We start from the raw sequence: 13,734 nt of genomic DNA, 5'->3' as shown, positions 1-13,734 counted from the left end.
CAGAGAGCCAGCCTACACAGATTAAATGCTTTCTATACTGATAACGTGCATGATTCTAGTAAAAAGAATGATCACGTCAGATTTCAGCATCCCTTGTTCTCTTGCACATAGCACTGTGAAACACAGGAGTAGCCCATCCTTTCCTGAAGCTTCAGCCTCTTGCCCCATTTGGAAGTAGGGCCCTCGATAGAACTAATTTCCTAATCTGGAAAACAAGACCCTGCTAGCCAGACTGAAGGCGACTATCAACCATACCCAGCTGTCAAGCTGGCAAGTGTCCTTTGGCACAGGGAGGCTCCAAACTGGGTTCGATACAGACAGTGGAAGAACAATGCAACCTATTTTACAGCTGAGATCATGACATATTCTTATGGGCAGTTATTCAGTGCAGCGTATCTGAAATAAGATTTTTCTCCACGGATACTTCCTTCCAGTGCAGAAAAAGAACTGTGTACAAGGTAAAAAGCAAAATCATTCAAAACTATCTAAACAGCAACTAAAGAATCCCAGATACCAAAGTAAGTCCCCAGCATCTGGATTTCTGTTTTCCATGTGTCTTCAGAATGTAAAAACTTCAGGGCACAGACTGTTTCTATTTGTATGTATTATAAAACTTCGAGCAGGGTGCTTATGCCGAACAAGTAACTGACTAAAGAAAGCATCAAATGCATAGAGAAGAGAGAAAACAAAATGAAAAAGCATATGCAGAACTGACAGGCTATCTTTATATATGCTTACTAAGGAATTTTACAGGCAGCTGATCCCCAGGGACCAAGCAACCTCATCTAGTCACTGACTTTGGGTAAGCTGTGGCAAAAACGATGGGAGTAGATCTGCAGTCACTTAAACATGGCAAGATAGTCTTGCCACACTAGGGCAGGTACAAATCCGGAATGCTGTACCTTGTTGTGGGTAGAACGGGTTTAGTAGCTGGTTCCATAAAAGCTCTTTGTGGTCATAAATTTGGAGCTAATAACTATTCAGAAATCAAATGGAATACAGTAAATCCAACAAAGAAACTACAGGAATAAATCTAGCCAAGTCCGTAGAATAAGACATGAAAGGTCAAAAGGCTAGGGGTTAACAAGCTAATCTGAGAGCAACATCCTTCCACCAGACAGTGGTCACACCCTAGAAATTAACTCCAGGAAGCTTGGAGGGGGAAATCTGGATCAGTAGAGCAACTGTAAGTACAGGACACGCAGAGAGCTATACAGATCTATAGGGGAGCACACTACAGGTTGTGTAGTCCTGTTTAGGAATACTACGTTAAATGCAACTGACTCTTGCTGAAGTGAAGACTGCATTAAGATTTCTCCGACTGGTATCAAAAGGGCAAGACATTATGTGAAGTCACTGCAACAGAAAGACTCCAGAAGAGGGGAAAAACAAAAGAAAATCAGAGGTCAGCCACAGGAGTCAAACGTCAAAATAGAAGCTAGGGCTGTGAGTCAATGATCTAGTAACAGAAGCCAAGCTCTCCACTCCTGAAGGGGGTACTGTCTAGGCTTTTAGTGTACACTAATACCTTTTTGTTTTAATAACCTATGCTTTATAACCTGGGAAGTACCCAAGTCACATTACAGCACAGACCCCTTACACAACCACAGGGGGAAGCCTGCAAAATCTCCCCCAACAACCATCCTCCTCATCCTCCCACTTACTGTACCCTCCAGCTCTGCTGAATTAGCTGGACTCTGCATGCCCAGCGAGAGGCTAGGGGCAGCTCAGCTAGCAGCTCTCATCTCTGCAACTACTACAAGCAGAATTCAGAGCAGCATGCAGCAATCCGTTGATAGCGTCGCTGAGATGTCACTGAAACAGGAAATGCAAGCTTATTCTCAGGATCAGCAGTGAAAATAAAGTACTGAAACAGCACGAGATAGAATCTGCCTTGGCACAGATAAACAAATGCTCAAACACTTAATTCTTCCTCAGTTAATGCTGCAGCTGGAAAATAAAGAACAGGTCTGTGAACCAGCTCCTTTTCAATACCACATTCACCTGCTACTATTGTGGATCATTCTCTTCTAAAAGGGACCAGCATGCATCGACCTGAAGTGAACAAATTAACAAAGAAAAACAAGTTTGAAAGCACGCAGCAAAGTTGTACGTATATGGGAAAGGAAATAAAACATACCAGCATATCATCACACAGCTCCCTGGTAAAATGAGCTCAGTTAGAGCGTTCCAACTGAATTACTTAAAATAGAGGAATACTCTGGTCAGCTACTTAGGAGAATGAAAAACACACCAGTACACTGATTCAGGATGAGTTAGTAGCTGGACAACTCCTGGCACGCTAACTGCTTAAGCCCTCAGTATGCTTTCCATAGGCTTCAGGCATCCTTCCCAAACACATTTATCACAAGAGGGGAACTGAGCACGAAGCTTAAGTCATCCCAGCAAACCATAGCAAAGCTGGAAGATAAGGGTTCAAGTCCATCCACAGAGACAACGAAAGCCAAAAAAGCAACAGTTTAAAAGCTACCTGAAAACCTTGGAATGGAATAAAATTTTAAAGGGTACTAATTAAATGTGAACTTTATACGTTTAAGGAAAAACACAAAAAATATGCTGTTATTTTTTCTACCATCCGAAATTACACATACACAACTACATCCCTTCCTTAGGGCATTTTCCCCATACACAAAACATGTCAAAACACACTACCTGCTGTGAAACCTTCAGCTCCGAGACATGCCTGTCACACAGCTATGCACTAGCACCACAGAAGCCCCTGTATCAACTCAGCAGCACACAGCCCTGCTGCTGAAATGCAGCAATATAAAGTCATTTTGAATCACAGCATTGTACACAGAACCCTCTAATGCTGCAGCCTGTACCACTAGAGCTTAAGTAACACTCTTATTCATTCAGAGAGCCCAATTATTACCAAAACCCACCACTGCCCATCTAAGCCCACCCAACCACTTCACCGGCAGGCAGAATCAGCCAGGCACTTACCATTGCAGCATGTCAGGGCCATTTGGTATGAAAGTATCAGGCTGGGAAGGTGCAATCGGTGCTATTACAGGAATAGTGAACGTAAGGGAAAGCACATCCAGAATACAGCTGCGGATCTCATCCTCATGATCATAACCACCCCATCCTTCCTATACTGCTAAATGTCAAGGAGATCTTGGCCAAGTAGGAAGGAAAACCTAGCAGAAAGTACTGGTATGAGAACTTCAGGACATGGGAGAATGAAAGTTATACCTTGAGGAAGAAAACTGAATCCTCTGCCTTTGTGTCGAGGAGGCTGAGAGAACGACAGCTTCCTCCCACTGTGTCTGGATTTCCATCAACTCTGCTACTGAATTCTGCAAGGAGCCTTATTTAGTAGTGGCTGGCAGATGCAGGGCCAAATCCTGATCCTTTTACTCCAGCTGGTATTCCAATAGGACTACACTGTTGAGAGCAGAAAGCGGCTTTTGGCCTTCAGCCATTTAATTAATACTTAAGGTATCTCAATTTATTTTTATCTCATCTGTTACAATTGTTGTTATCAGATTTTCCATATTTATGTATTAAACAACCTATGCTTTTAAGTTTTTTTTTCCTTATCCATTTAATGTAGTTTTTAAAGGATACTCCAAAGTTTTTAAATTTGTTTTTCCATTTTCCCTGTTTTAATGTCCTGCAAATACCTTTGACCATGCCAAGACATCTTGATCAGCACCAGCAACAACAAGGAAGATTAGTACAGCTCTGGGAACACCGTTTTGTTAACTTTCAGCTAAACAGAACAGAATGGGCTGCCATTGAGTTCCCAGAATACTGATTTTTAATAAAATCTCAGTAACTGATCTACACGTTCTACAAAAGTGCTCTGACCTGCCTTGGCAGAAAATGGTTTGAAAAGCAGGCAACACGCCCTCCCTGTTTTATCACTCAAATTTCTGTCTTTCAAGAACCAGCAAAGGCGGCTGTCCCACGGATCAAAACATTACCCCAGAGCCTGCAACACCCGCCTTGGTTCCTGACTCCCCCAGGGAATGCCCTATGCAATTTTGTGCATTTGATACAAGAAGCATATATTTCAATTTCCCATATGGGAAACCGGTGGTATCATCTCTCCCCGCTAGAATATTACATTGCTAAATTTATTAAAACTTGCAAGACTCAAATACAACGTGCTTGATGCTAACATTATGTAATCAAGATGGTGTTTCCTTTTTCAAAAAAAGCAACCCACAGCATCAGAACAGGTATCACATGTAAAACTTTCTAATTTAGCGGTGAGACTGTGAGGAAACAAAGATTTACTCTAAACCCAAATGGAGTAACTGGGTATTAATCAATTACCTAACTCAGCAGTGGTAATTTTTTAGCCAGGCAAGCCACCTTTTTCCTCTCTGGATGAAAGCAGGGCAGCAGGTTTTGGACCTCCTCCTCTATATAACTGCTTTCCTGTCCACGTGTAGTCCAGGGACAGCAGCTGGCAAGCGCTGTACCCTGCTGAAGCACTGGACTGCTGCTGGTGGAGGTGCAGCACTACTGAACCCAGCATGCATAATAAGCTCACTGCTTGCTGGAGTGCTTCAAATAAAATGCCCGAGAAGGGACCATGAAAGGTGGCAGCTGACGCGGATCACTGCTGCTGCCTCAGCTATCTGTCTGCCTGAAGCTGAACTGTCCCTGGGTAATGGTCCCGCAGGGCTGCAAAGCCAAACAGAAACATTTTCCTTAAGAGACACTTACAGAAATTCTTAGTGAAATAAAGCAGTAACTACTTAGTAGGGGAAAAGCAGGGAAGAAATGGTTTAAGTGGAGAGCCAATAAAAATTCCTTTAAATAATGGTTTCTGCATTTGAAACCTTGAAGAGATGTATTCCAAAGGGTGCTTTTCACTTGGACAGTATTTTGCCCTGAAATTTCTGCTGCTGCTATGACACTGTCTAGTGGAAACCTTAAACTTTCAAGGAAATAGGGAATACAAAACCCTCTCTTTACCTCACTTCTGCTTTCTCTTAACTATGCAGGCGAATCTGCTATTTTAGAAAGAATCACACTCAACTTGTAAGTAAAGAAGGTGAGGTTTTGCAGTGTCTTACATGGTATACTGGATTTTCTAATCAGGTAATCTGGAGAGAGACATTTTACAGTTTTCATTTATAATCCAGTACTCTGAAGCAAAATATCAATGATTTTTTTGTAACAACAGGTTTTGGGTAGGTGAATATTTGACTCAGTTTTATTTAAAAAAATAAAAAAAACTTTTATAATACTCATTTTATTTTGTCTCTAATTTTATTTGAGAGAACAATTACTAGCCAGGCACGGTACTTTTTAGCAATGTGGTCTAAGTAAATCCACGTTCTCAAAGCATGCAAAAGTTTAATGTTAGCTCTTTAGTTCCTGGAACCTGAACTATAGTTAGAACGAATGAGAAAAGCTACAAGTGTGTGTGGTTTTGTGCTTTGTTTTGTGGTGTTGTTTTTTTTATATATATCTAAAAAAAAAGGAAGTAACAGCTGTTGCTTTCACATAGCATCCAAAACTCTCCAGCAGCGAGGCAAACTTACAGTACACCAGTGGTAACATAGCTCTGGGAGGCTTCCCAAATTTTGTCAAAACAGATGAGTCTGACGAGCATGCAAAACATAACGTAGATTGAGTTAAGGGACAGAAACATTCTTACAGCTGTGTACCGTAGCCTAATATCCTACCTTTTTCCTTAGTGCTCAGAGAAGGAACTAGTTTGTTCTTGGTGTTAATCCAAGAAAATTCATGTCCTTAAAACCTTTGCTCGAGATGTTCAGTTTCAATTCAATCACAAGAACTTCTCTTTTGCAACACTGATCTCTTTTTAAGTGACGAACTTCCAGTTTCGACCTGGACTAAAGCATAAGCCACTACAATTTACACCATGTGAAGCTCCTAAAATCTCCTCTTTTAGACACCCTGTTAGAAGGCAGCACAAAAAAACCCACCAGCATTTTAATATGTTTTAGTGGAAGATGCCACAGACAGAACACGAATTAAGCCATAAATTCCTGAATATCCCCTCCTCATTTGTTGCATATTTCTTTTACATTGCCTCTCTGTTGAATCACATTGCTTATCATAATATTTCTTTCAATATTTCTATCAAACTAATAAACTTCTCCATTTGCTCACTCCAATCTCATCTCAGAAAACCTTAAAACATTTGCCCTCCAGAAATAAAACCAGCACTTCTTTACCTATAAAAAGGACATTTTATCTATTAGGCAACACAAGAAGAAACAAAATGAGCTTTCTGCAGTTGCTCACGCTGCCTACCATATGTTTGAGAACTCAGTTTTAGTCTGCTTTGAAAACATGCAAAAACAAGGGAAAACATTTTGTTTCCTCCTGTTTTTTCTTGCCCGTACACTTCAGAGTGGCTCCTAGACCTCAAACCTACTAATCAGAAAGAGAATCATAACCTCCCATAGTGCGAAAGTTATCTACACCACAGACTGCTACACAGCACAGAAATCGGAAACTCGCTAGTTCAGATACTGAACAAAGTCTGTTCACCGCAGCATAAAGCTCAGTGCCAGTTAATTTATCCTGCTTTTCATGGTATAAATTAACCTGATGTATCTCTGCTACTGTAGCTAGACAGCTTCCAGTATCCCAGAAAGTTTGGAGAGCTGCTCGCCCTGTTTGCAACTCTGTTGAAATATATACTGCAAACTTGTCTTAAACAGTTCAAGGCAATGATAAACGGTTACAAAACCTAAAATATTACAGAGATATTGTTCATAAAAGTGAAGAGACATTAGACTGTATTAGTCTAAACAAGAAGTCCTCCTGAAGCCACCCAAGGACGTTGCTGAAATCCTGTCTGGTAAATAAACTTAGATCTCAAAGCTGGCAGGCTGGAAATCACACCCAGCTGATGAATGAAATGAGAAGATGGCCTGTTCATCCACTCTCCCGCCTTCTGAGGTTTGTAATGTGATGCTTGCAATGAAAAAGGTCCCGTGCAAAGGAAGAAGCGTGCTTCACTATCAGAGCCCACAAAAGGAGCAGTACTCCTCTGTTTCACACCCTCATCTCCTAGGACCGTTTTTGATATTACTGTGTCTTCATCCATGCCAGGTGACAATGGAGATGACATTACCGCTTCAGCTGATTCCAGCTGAGTCCTCCACACTGCTTAGAAGGCAGCAGTGAGGCTTCTGCTGTTGCCTCTCCTCACACACATCATCCTTCTCTTTATTTATTTCATCTCCTTCCTAATTCCCATCTGTTCAAAAATACTTGATCTCAGTTGACCAGGTTTCTCTATTTGCACCAATGCCAGCAGCTAAAAGCAGTGTACTATGAAGCCTGATGCCGGTACAAGTCTGACAGGTCTCCAAACAGCTGATCGAGCCCTCTGTGCAGCCTCTACTTCTTTCCCAGCTGAGCCACCAGAGTTACACTACCAGCTAAACCTGATCATATGAGGTTTTCTTCCTTCCCCAGAATAATCATTAAGAGACTGCTAAACATACTTCTCTTATACCTTCTTCTCTTACTCAAAATTTTTTTCTAGCAAAACCCAAGTCCATTAAAAGGTAGTACTTCACTTTCCAAAGACTTAACTTTCTGCTCTTCCTTCCCCTGCCCTGTACCTTCACAAGATTTGCCTTCAGACACTGCACGTTGAAGTCACGGTACCTATATGTCCAAACAATTCTATCTGCCCCACAGTATTACCACGCCAACATACTTCAGTCAAACACAGTTGGGCAACCTGTGGACTCAGAAACAAGTTCACTGAAGTTTTAGGGTCTTGTAAGCAAGCAGCTTTATCTTACAGTTTCTTGGGAAAACACGTGACAGGACCAAAGGAAGAAAAAACGTATCTTCAAAGTGTTTGTGACTGTGACAAACAAGTAAATTCTGAGGAACTCCATGGCTAGAGCAGACTTCACTCGAGCTGTGATATAACAGTAAGCTTCCATGGTGATTTAACTGTACTTACAGGCACGGTCTTGAGCTAACTACTGCAAAAGATGTGGTTAGAAGAGATTTATATCCTCAGGGCGCCGTAAAAGTCTGCTTGCATCTCTTACTGTCACTCTGACAGACCTGTCCAACAGCTTCTACAGCTTATGGTAGTCTGCACTCTTGTCATTCAATAGACAAATTCCAAATTAGGTTTGCCTTTACAGAGGAAGCACGCTCACCCAAGTCTCTTCAGAACTATGATTACTCACAAAGTTGTCTTTGCTCCTTGCCCTCAGGGCAAGGAAAAAGTATACATGCAGCAGCATTCAGAACAGATGATGACAAGGCAAAAAGACATCAACAAGTAACAAAACAAATCAATTTTTGATATCATAATACCTGGGCTTACTTGGAAAATCTGACACTGTTTAGCTGAAGGTCTTCTGCAGATTAACACACAGGAGGCTTAACAGCTGTAGACAGTATCTGTTTATAATCCTTGTTCTTAATATGTTTATGTTTGTGTAGTACAAGTGGCTGGCTTAGGCCTTTTCCAGCCATACTGACGCAGGAAATGATGTAAACCAAGGCAAATAATTCAGTAGGGACATGGGGATGCATTCTGATGTATTCAAAGAAAAGCAAAATCCAATGCACCTCGTACCTTAGCATGTGCAACCTACTGCTGTAAGCATGAGTTCCCACTCTGGCACTGAGGAAGTCATTGCTCTTGCTCTTATCACAGAGACCACCATTAAAGTCAGGCTATAGCATCCTTCCTCCCTTCCCACATGGGACCCCAGCCACAAACGGTATTAAGAAATCACAAGGTTCATCCAGTCTCCAGCAAGACAAATTTCTGATGTTCAGCACCCTGTGTGCCGAAAAAGATCTCAAAAGGCTTATTCTTTTCATAAGAGATTAACAGACTAGATCGGGTCACCTGGTGCTACAGCACAGCTGAGATCTGCTTGATACACAAAACACCAACCCATTTAGAGGGCTTCATCGTTTCCTGTTGCGGCCAAAAGAACCACCTCTTACACAGCCCAGACCCTCAGTGCCTTAACTGAAGAAGTCCGTGACAGTGGCAGCAGCGCTTCGCAGACAGAGGAAGCAGCCCCACCATGTGTAATGAGGTAAGCTTGTGGTCCTCACAAACGACCGTACTTTGTCATGGGGGTTTTCAGAACTATGACAAGCAGCAGAATGATGATACATTGTGTTTGGAAGCAGGGCAAACTAGCCAGCATAAAACAGATCTCTATGAATAAGGTTTCAGACACTGCATCATGCAGACACATTTATTCTCCTTCGCTGCGAATACAAGATAAGCAACACCAAGCTAGCAGCATCAGCCTTTTGCATCCACACAGCAGCAACCGTGCTTGCCCATGCTTCAGAGACAACAGGAAGGTGATGGCAGAATAACTAACCTGGTACTTCTAAGCAGAAACCTATCACACAACAATCCAAGAGTTACACAGGATTTTAATGGCTACAAAGAAAAATCATGCAGCTATAGTAAAAATAGTACAGAAGAGGGCAACTCCCTATGGGTGGTTCCTAGCCTTAGGCTGAAGGAAATCTTCGCATCTTCTCTTACAGTAACAATACAGAGGAACTACAGCTGTAGTTGTAGTTGCAGAATACTGTTACTGCTCCTAAAAATGGCGTTATTGTTCCAGAACAAACCACAGAGGGGTAAAATCTGACGGGGCCAAGGGCATCAGGGTTGAAAGGATTGCTACCTGACCAGGGAGGTGAAGCAGGGCAGAAAAAGCTGGGAACAAAGACTAACAAGCCCCAAGATCACCGTCTGACCAGACAGAACTAAACATCTCTGTATAGCTACAGAAAGGAAAACCAGCGCAGTACAAGATAGGGAAAACTGGGATGCAACCATGAAAATGATGGCAAGATGCTGAAGCAGGCACACACTGACTCAAAGTGATAACAGTGAGGGCTGCACCTTTCAGAACACAGAGCTCTGAATAGGAGACAATGACTTGTGCTGTGTCCAACAGGGCCACAGGAGGTGGGGGTAGGAAAGCGATAATGGGGGAGGGCACAATGTGACAGGGAGATATGCCTGGGCTACGCGGGGGCCCTCAGGGAAGGCACAGGAAGGTGCAGAGAGAGCCTCTGGCAACCCTGACATGGGGGAAAAAAGGGGAGATGCAACTTCTGGGAGTGGGGAGTGACAGTATTGTCTTTAGAGCTCAAATATCAGGTAACGGGGAGGGGGGTGGCACTGGGGAGCAGGAACTCAAATCTGACTTCCATGACTCCAAGAAAATATTAGAGGGCAGCCTAATAACGGGAAGAGGTAAGGCAGGGTCCTGCTGTGCCTGGGCACGCTGGTCACTGTTAGGATAGAGAAGCTCCCTGGCGGGTCTGGACCTGGGCACTGGGCAGAAAGTGGTCTGAGCTGGGCTGCTGGGCAGGGGCAACTGGGGAGGTTCTGGGCTGCTGGGCAGGGGGAACTGGGGAGGTTCTGTGAGGCAGCCTGGGGATGGTACCTGCTGGGGGCAAGTCCAGGGCCCCCCGACAGCAGTTTGGGGCTCACCGGCAGACACTGAAGGGCATTTAGGGGGTAACTGCTAGCAGACACCTCAGAAACAGTTTGTTACAGGAATCCCTGAGGAGCATTTAGGGGTTCGCGAGCTCATGCAAAGCTGCTGGGGTGGGGGGTGCTGTCAGCGGGTCTCTGAGGCACGGTCTGGGGCTCGCCAGCACATCCCAGAGGGACATCTTGAGGGGGGGGTCGGAGGGACGGATCGCCGACAAGTCCCTGAGGGGCGGCGGGGGAGGGGGAGCGCGGGAACGGGCCGGTCTGGGGGGTCCCGGCAAGCGAGTCGGGGGGCTGGCCGGCAGGTCCCGGAGGGGCGGGCTGGGGGTCGCCAGCAGGTCCCGGTGGGGCGGTGTGTGCGTGAGGCGGCCGCCGGCACACCCTCAGGGGTAGCTGCGGGAGTGGGGGCGTCACCAGCAAGTCCCTGAGGCGCAGGGCGGGCAGTGGGTGCAATGCCCGGCAGCTCCCTGAGGGCTGGGCTCGAGGGGGTCCCTGGCAGGCCCCCCACGGGGGGGGGGGGGGGGGGGGGGGGGGGGGGGCGGGCAACTCCCAGAAGGGCGGCCCAGGGTGGCCGTGCTGGGCGGGAGGGGGAGGCGGCGGCGGCGCTGAGGGAGACGCGGAGGCAGAGCCGGCCGCAGCGCTGCCGGAGCCCGAGGCCCTGCCCGCAGCCCCCGCCCGCCGCACGCACCTTCTGGCGGATTTGCCCGGACGTAGAGACTTTACGGATGAGTTTCTGCGGGGAGCCCGGCTCCTGCTCCGGTTCGCTGTCCGACGATTCCTCCGCCGCCGCGGGGCTGGCGGCGGCGACCGCCCCGGCCTGGGGCTGCGCGGCGCCCGCCGCCGCCATGCTGCACGGTGCGGCGCGGCCGGCGCCCCCTCCCGCCGCGCGCCGCGCTCTGCACCCGCCCGCTCCGCCGCTGCGGCGCCCCCTGGCGGGGAGCGGAGGGGAACGGCCGCGGCGGGGCGGGGCGGGCACGGCCACCTCCTCGGCACGGCACGGCCCGGCACGGCCCGCGGCCCCAGCTGCGAACCGGCCCCAGCCCGCCCACCGGGCATCGGCCACACTGGCCCCTCCTCGGTCCAAGCACCCCCGTGGCAGTTTGAAGCTCGAGAAAAGGGCTTCAACTGACGGATAACGTGAGCCCAAGAGCTTGAATCTCGGGCCTGATTCTCACGGTTGTTTCCAGCACTCCGGTTGTTCCCCTGGGTTTAATAAAAATCCTGTGGGTAAACCCTCCTCCCCCCAGGGTAAGCCCTGCTGCACCCACCTCCCTCACAAACAGGTGTCCCACCCGTCCTGCCAGCCACAGGGGCTCCCGCTGCCACACGCCGCCTCAGTTTTCAGGACAGAAACGCTCCGGCCTGACTGGGCCTGGGCCTCTCCCCACACCGTCCCTCCCGCGCCCGCCGGCCTGAGGTAACGGCCAAACCGCCGGCACGGAGTGTGTCACCTGCACCATCCCCACCCTGTACAAGGGGAAAACGCTCGTCACCAAGTCAGTCCCGTCACAGAGGCCGCGTATTTGATAAAAGCTGTGTTCAAAAGCGGCAGTTTCAGCGATGCCATCACTACCAGAGTGCGTCCCTCTCTGGGAGCGGGCAGGTGTGCCCTACGTGGAGTCCCACTCCAGCGTTGCTCCCCCAGCCATGAATATGAGTAGCAGGTGTGACTTGGTGGAACATCAACATAACATCAGAAGCAGAGCCAAAGATCAAAGGCAAACAGTTCCAACTAGAGACCTCTTTTCTGCTGCCTGAAGGGCAGAAGAATGCAAGCCCAGCCTGGCCTGCAGGACAGGGAACTGAAGGAACCAGCAGAAAGCCCTTGCTCTCTGAGAAAATGTCCAGCATGGGCTAAACAAATGGTCAATGTCTTTAAATGCTTTCCTAAACCCAGGCAAAAGAACAGATTTAATAACCATTTCGGCTTCTCCCCATTGCACGGCAGAACATACTGCAATTTTGTTACGCAGTTAGCTTACAGAAGGCATTGCTGCAGGTGAGTTTGCAAGTCAGACAGTGACAGAGGCACCTCACAAAGTTGACATAATAACAATAAAAAAAAAAGCCTCCAAGTTTACTACTCCCACACTTACAGGTCCCATAGCCAGGAACACTGAAGGAAACACCTCTGTGGAGGAAGATACACTTTGAAGCAAGACTGGAAGACTGTGCCCCCTCCTCCTCTTAGCATCCTTAAAGCATTTCCTGAACACCAGCTCTCCAAGACCAGCATATTTGCAAACAGCCATTCATTCAACCTTACTGTACCCGTGTGTTCTTCTCAAGCTGCCAAGAAATTAGTAAAAAAAAATACCAGGGCAATCATTAGAAAAACCTTCCCAGAAATCCAGGTGCAAATGCCTAACCCTTCCCCCAAACCCAAAGTTGAAATTACACAGAAATTATACCGACCACAAACACCCGAAAACGGCTGCAGGGTTTCTTCAGCAGCAAAGCATACAGCACTTAGGAAGAACAGAGCAAACATACTGCCTCTTGCAATTTCTTCTAAGGTGAAACAGCTGTGACTAATGGAGCCAAAACCACTGACAGACAGGTGGCATTAGGTGAGAGCACTGATGAAACTCTGAAATCAGCTGTGGTCTTAATTCACCGCTTTCAGCATCTTAATCAAGACCAGTTCACAAAAGCAAAACAGGCTTTACTTTTAAGCCAACCTATTTGTGTTAGAGGCCAGATACAAAGCTGTTTGGTTAAAGCCTTTGGATCACCTGTAAAAGCAGGGCTTGTAACCATGATGGTGTCAGTAAGAATAAACAGACAAGCTTCTCAGAAAATGAGGCCTGTATATAGAACAATTCTGCAGAAATGCCAGAGCACAGCCCACACTTTTCTCCAAAACAAGCTGCTTTGGCTTGTTGCAGTTATCAATAGCAACCTGAGCCCGAGAGTGGGCAAGCTCAGCTCATGCAGCCTCCGCAGTCTGAAGCAGGACAGAAGCACAACGCGCTCACAGCGGGCTTTCACCAGGAGTCCCGCTCCCGCTGGGGGAAACAGACATCTCAAAAACGTCTCCCTCACTTTCTTCTCTGTTAAAAGCACATCACTGTTTGCTAAGATACAAGTGGGAAGCTCTTAATTCTGTTTTCGGGTGCGTAGGGGTGGGAAACATAAGTTTATAATATTAATAAATGTAGGCTCTGCAATCAGACCTTCCAGGAGAATTTAAACTAGGGACATTGACAAGCAGACTTGGAGCAAAAACAAGGAAAAGAAAACACCAATAG

At 46.5% G+C, this 13,734-nt stretch overlaps 1 protein-coding gene across 3 annotated transcripts in view; it reads right to left on the bottom strand.

Moving 5' to 3' along the window:
* The window catches only part of DGKD (diacylglycerol kinase delta), a 62,422-nt gene extending 51,054 nt beyond the window's left edge, over positions 1–11,368 (bottom strand). For 2 of the 3 annotated variants that reach the window (XM_055723582.1, XM_055723583.1), the window contains exon 1: positions 11,172–11,367. In XM_055723582.1, the coding sequence (XP_055579557.1) occupies positions 11,172–11,330 (159 nt within the window). In that variant the 5' untranslated portion in view covers positions 11,331–11,367. Of the gene's footprint in view, positions 1–11,171 lie in introns of all 3 variants that reach the window. The other variant, XR_008734449.1, reaches the window with a different exon arrangement.
* Between the last annotated feature and the right edge of the window lie 2,366 nt (positions 11,369–13,734).

This window comes from Falco cherrug, chromosome 11 (assembly GCF_023634085.1).
Source record: "Falco cherrug isolate bFalChe1 chromosome 11, bFalChe1.pri, whole genome shotgun sequence".
NCBI lineage: Eukaryota > Metazoa > Chordata > Aves > Falconiformes > Falconidae > Falco > Falco cherrug.
The sequence above is the reverse complement of the archived record's forward strand: the minus strand, read 5'-3'. Positions and strand labels throughout refer to the sequence as shown.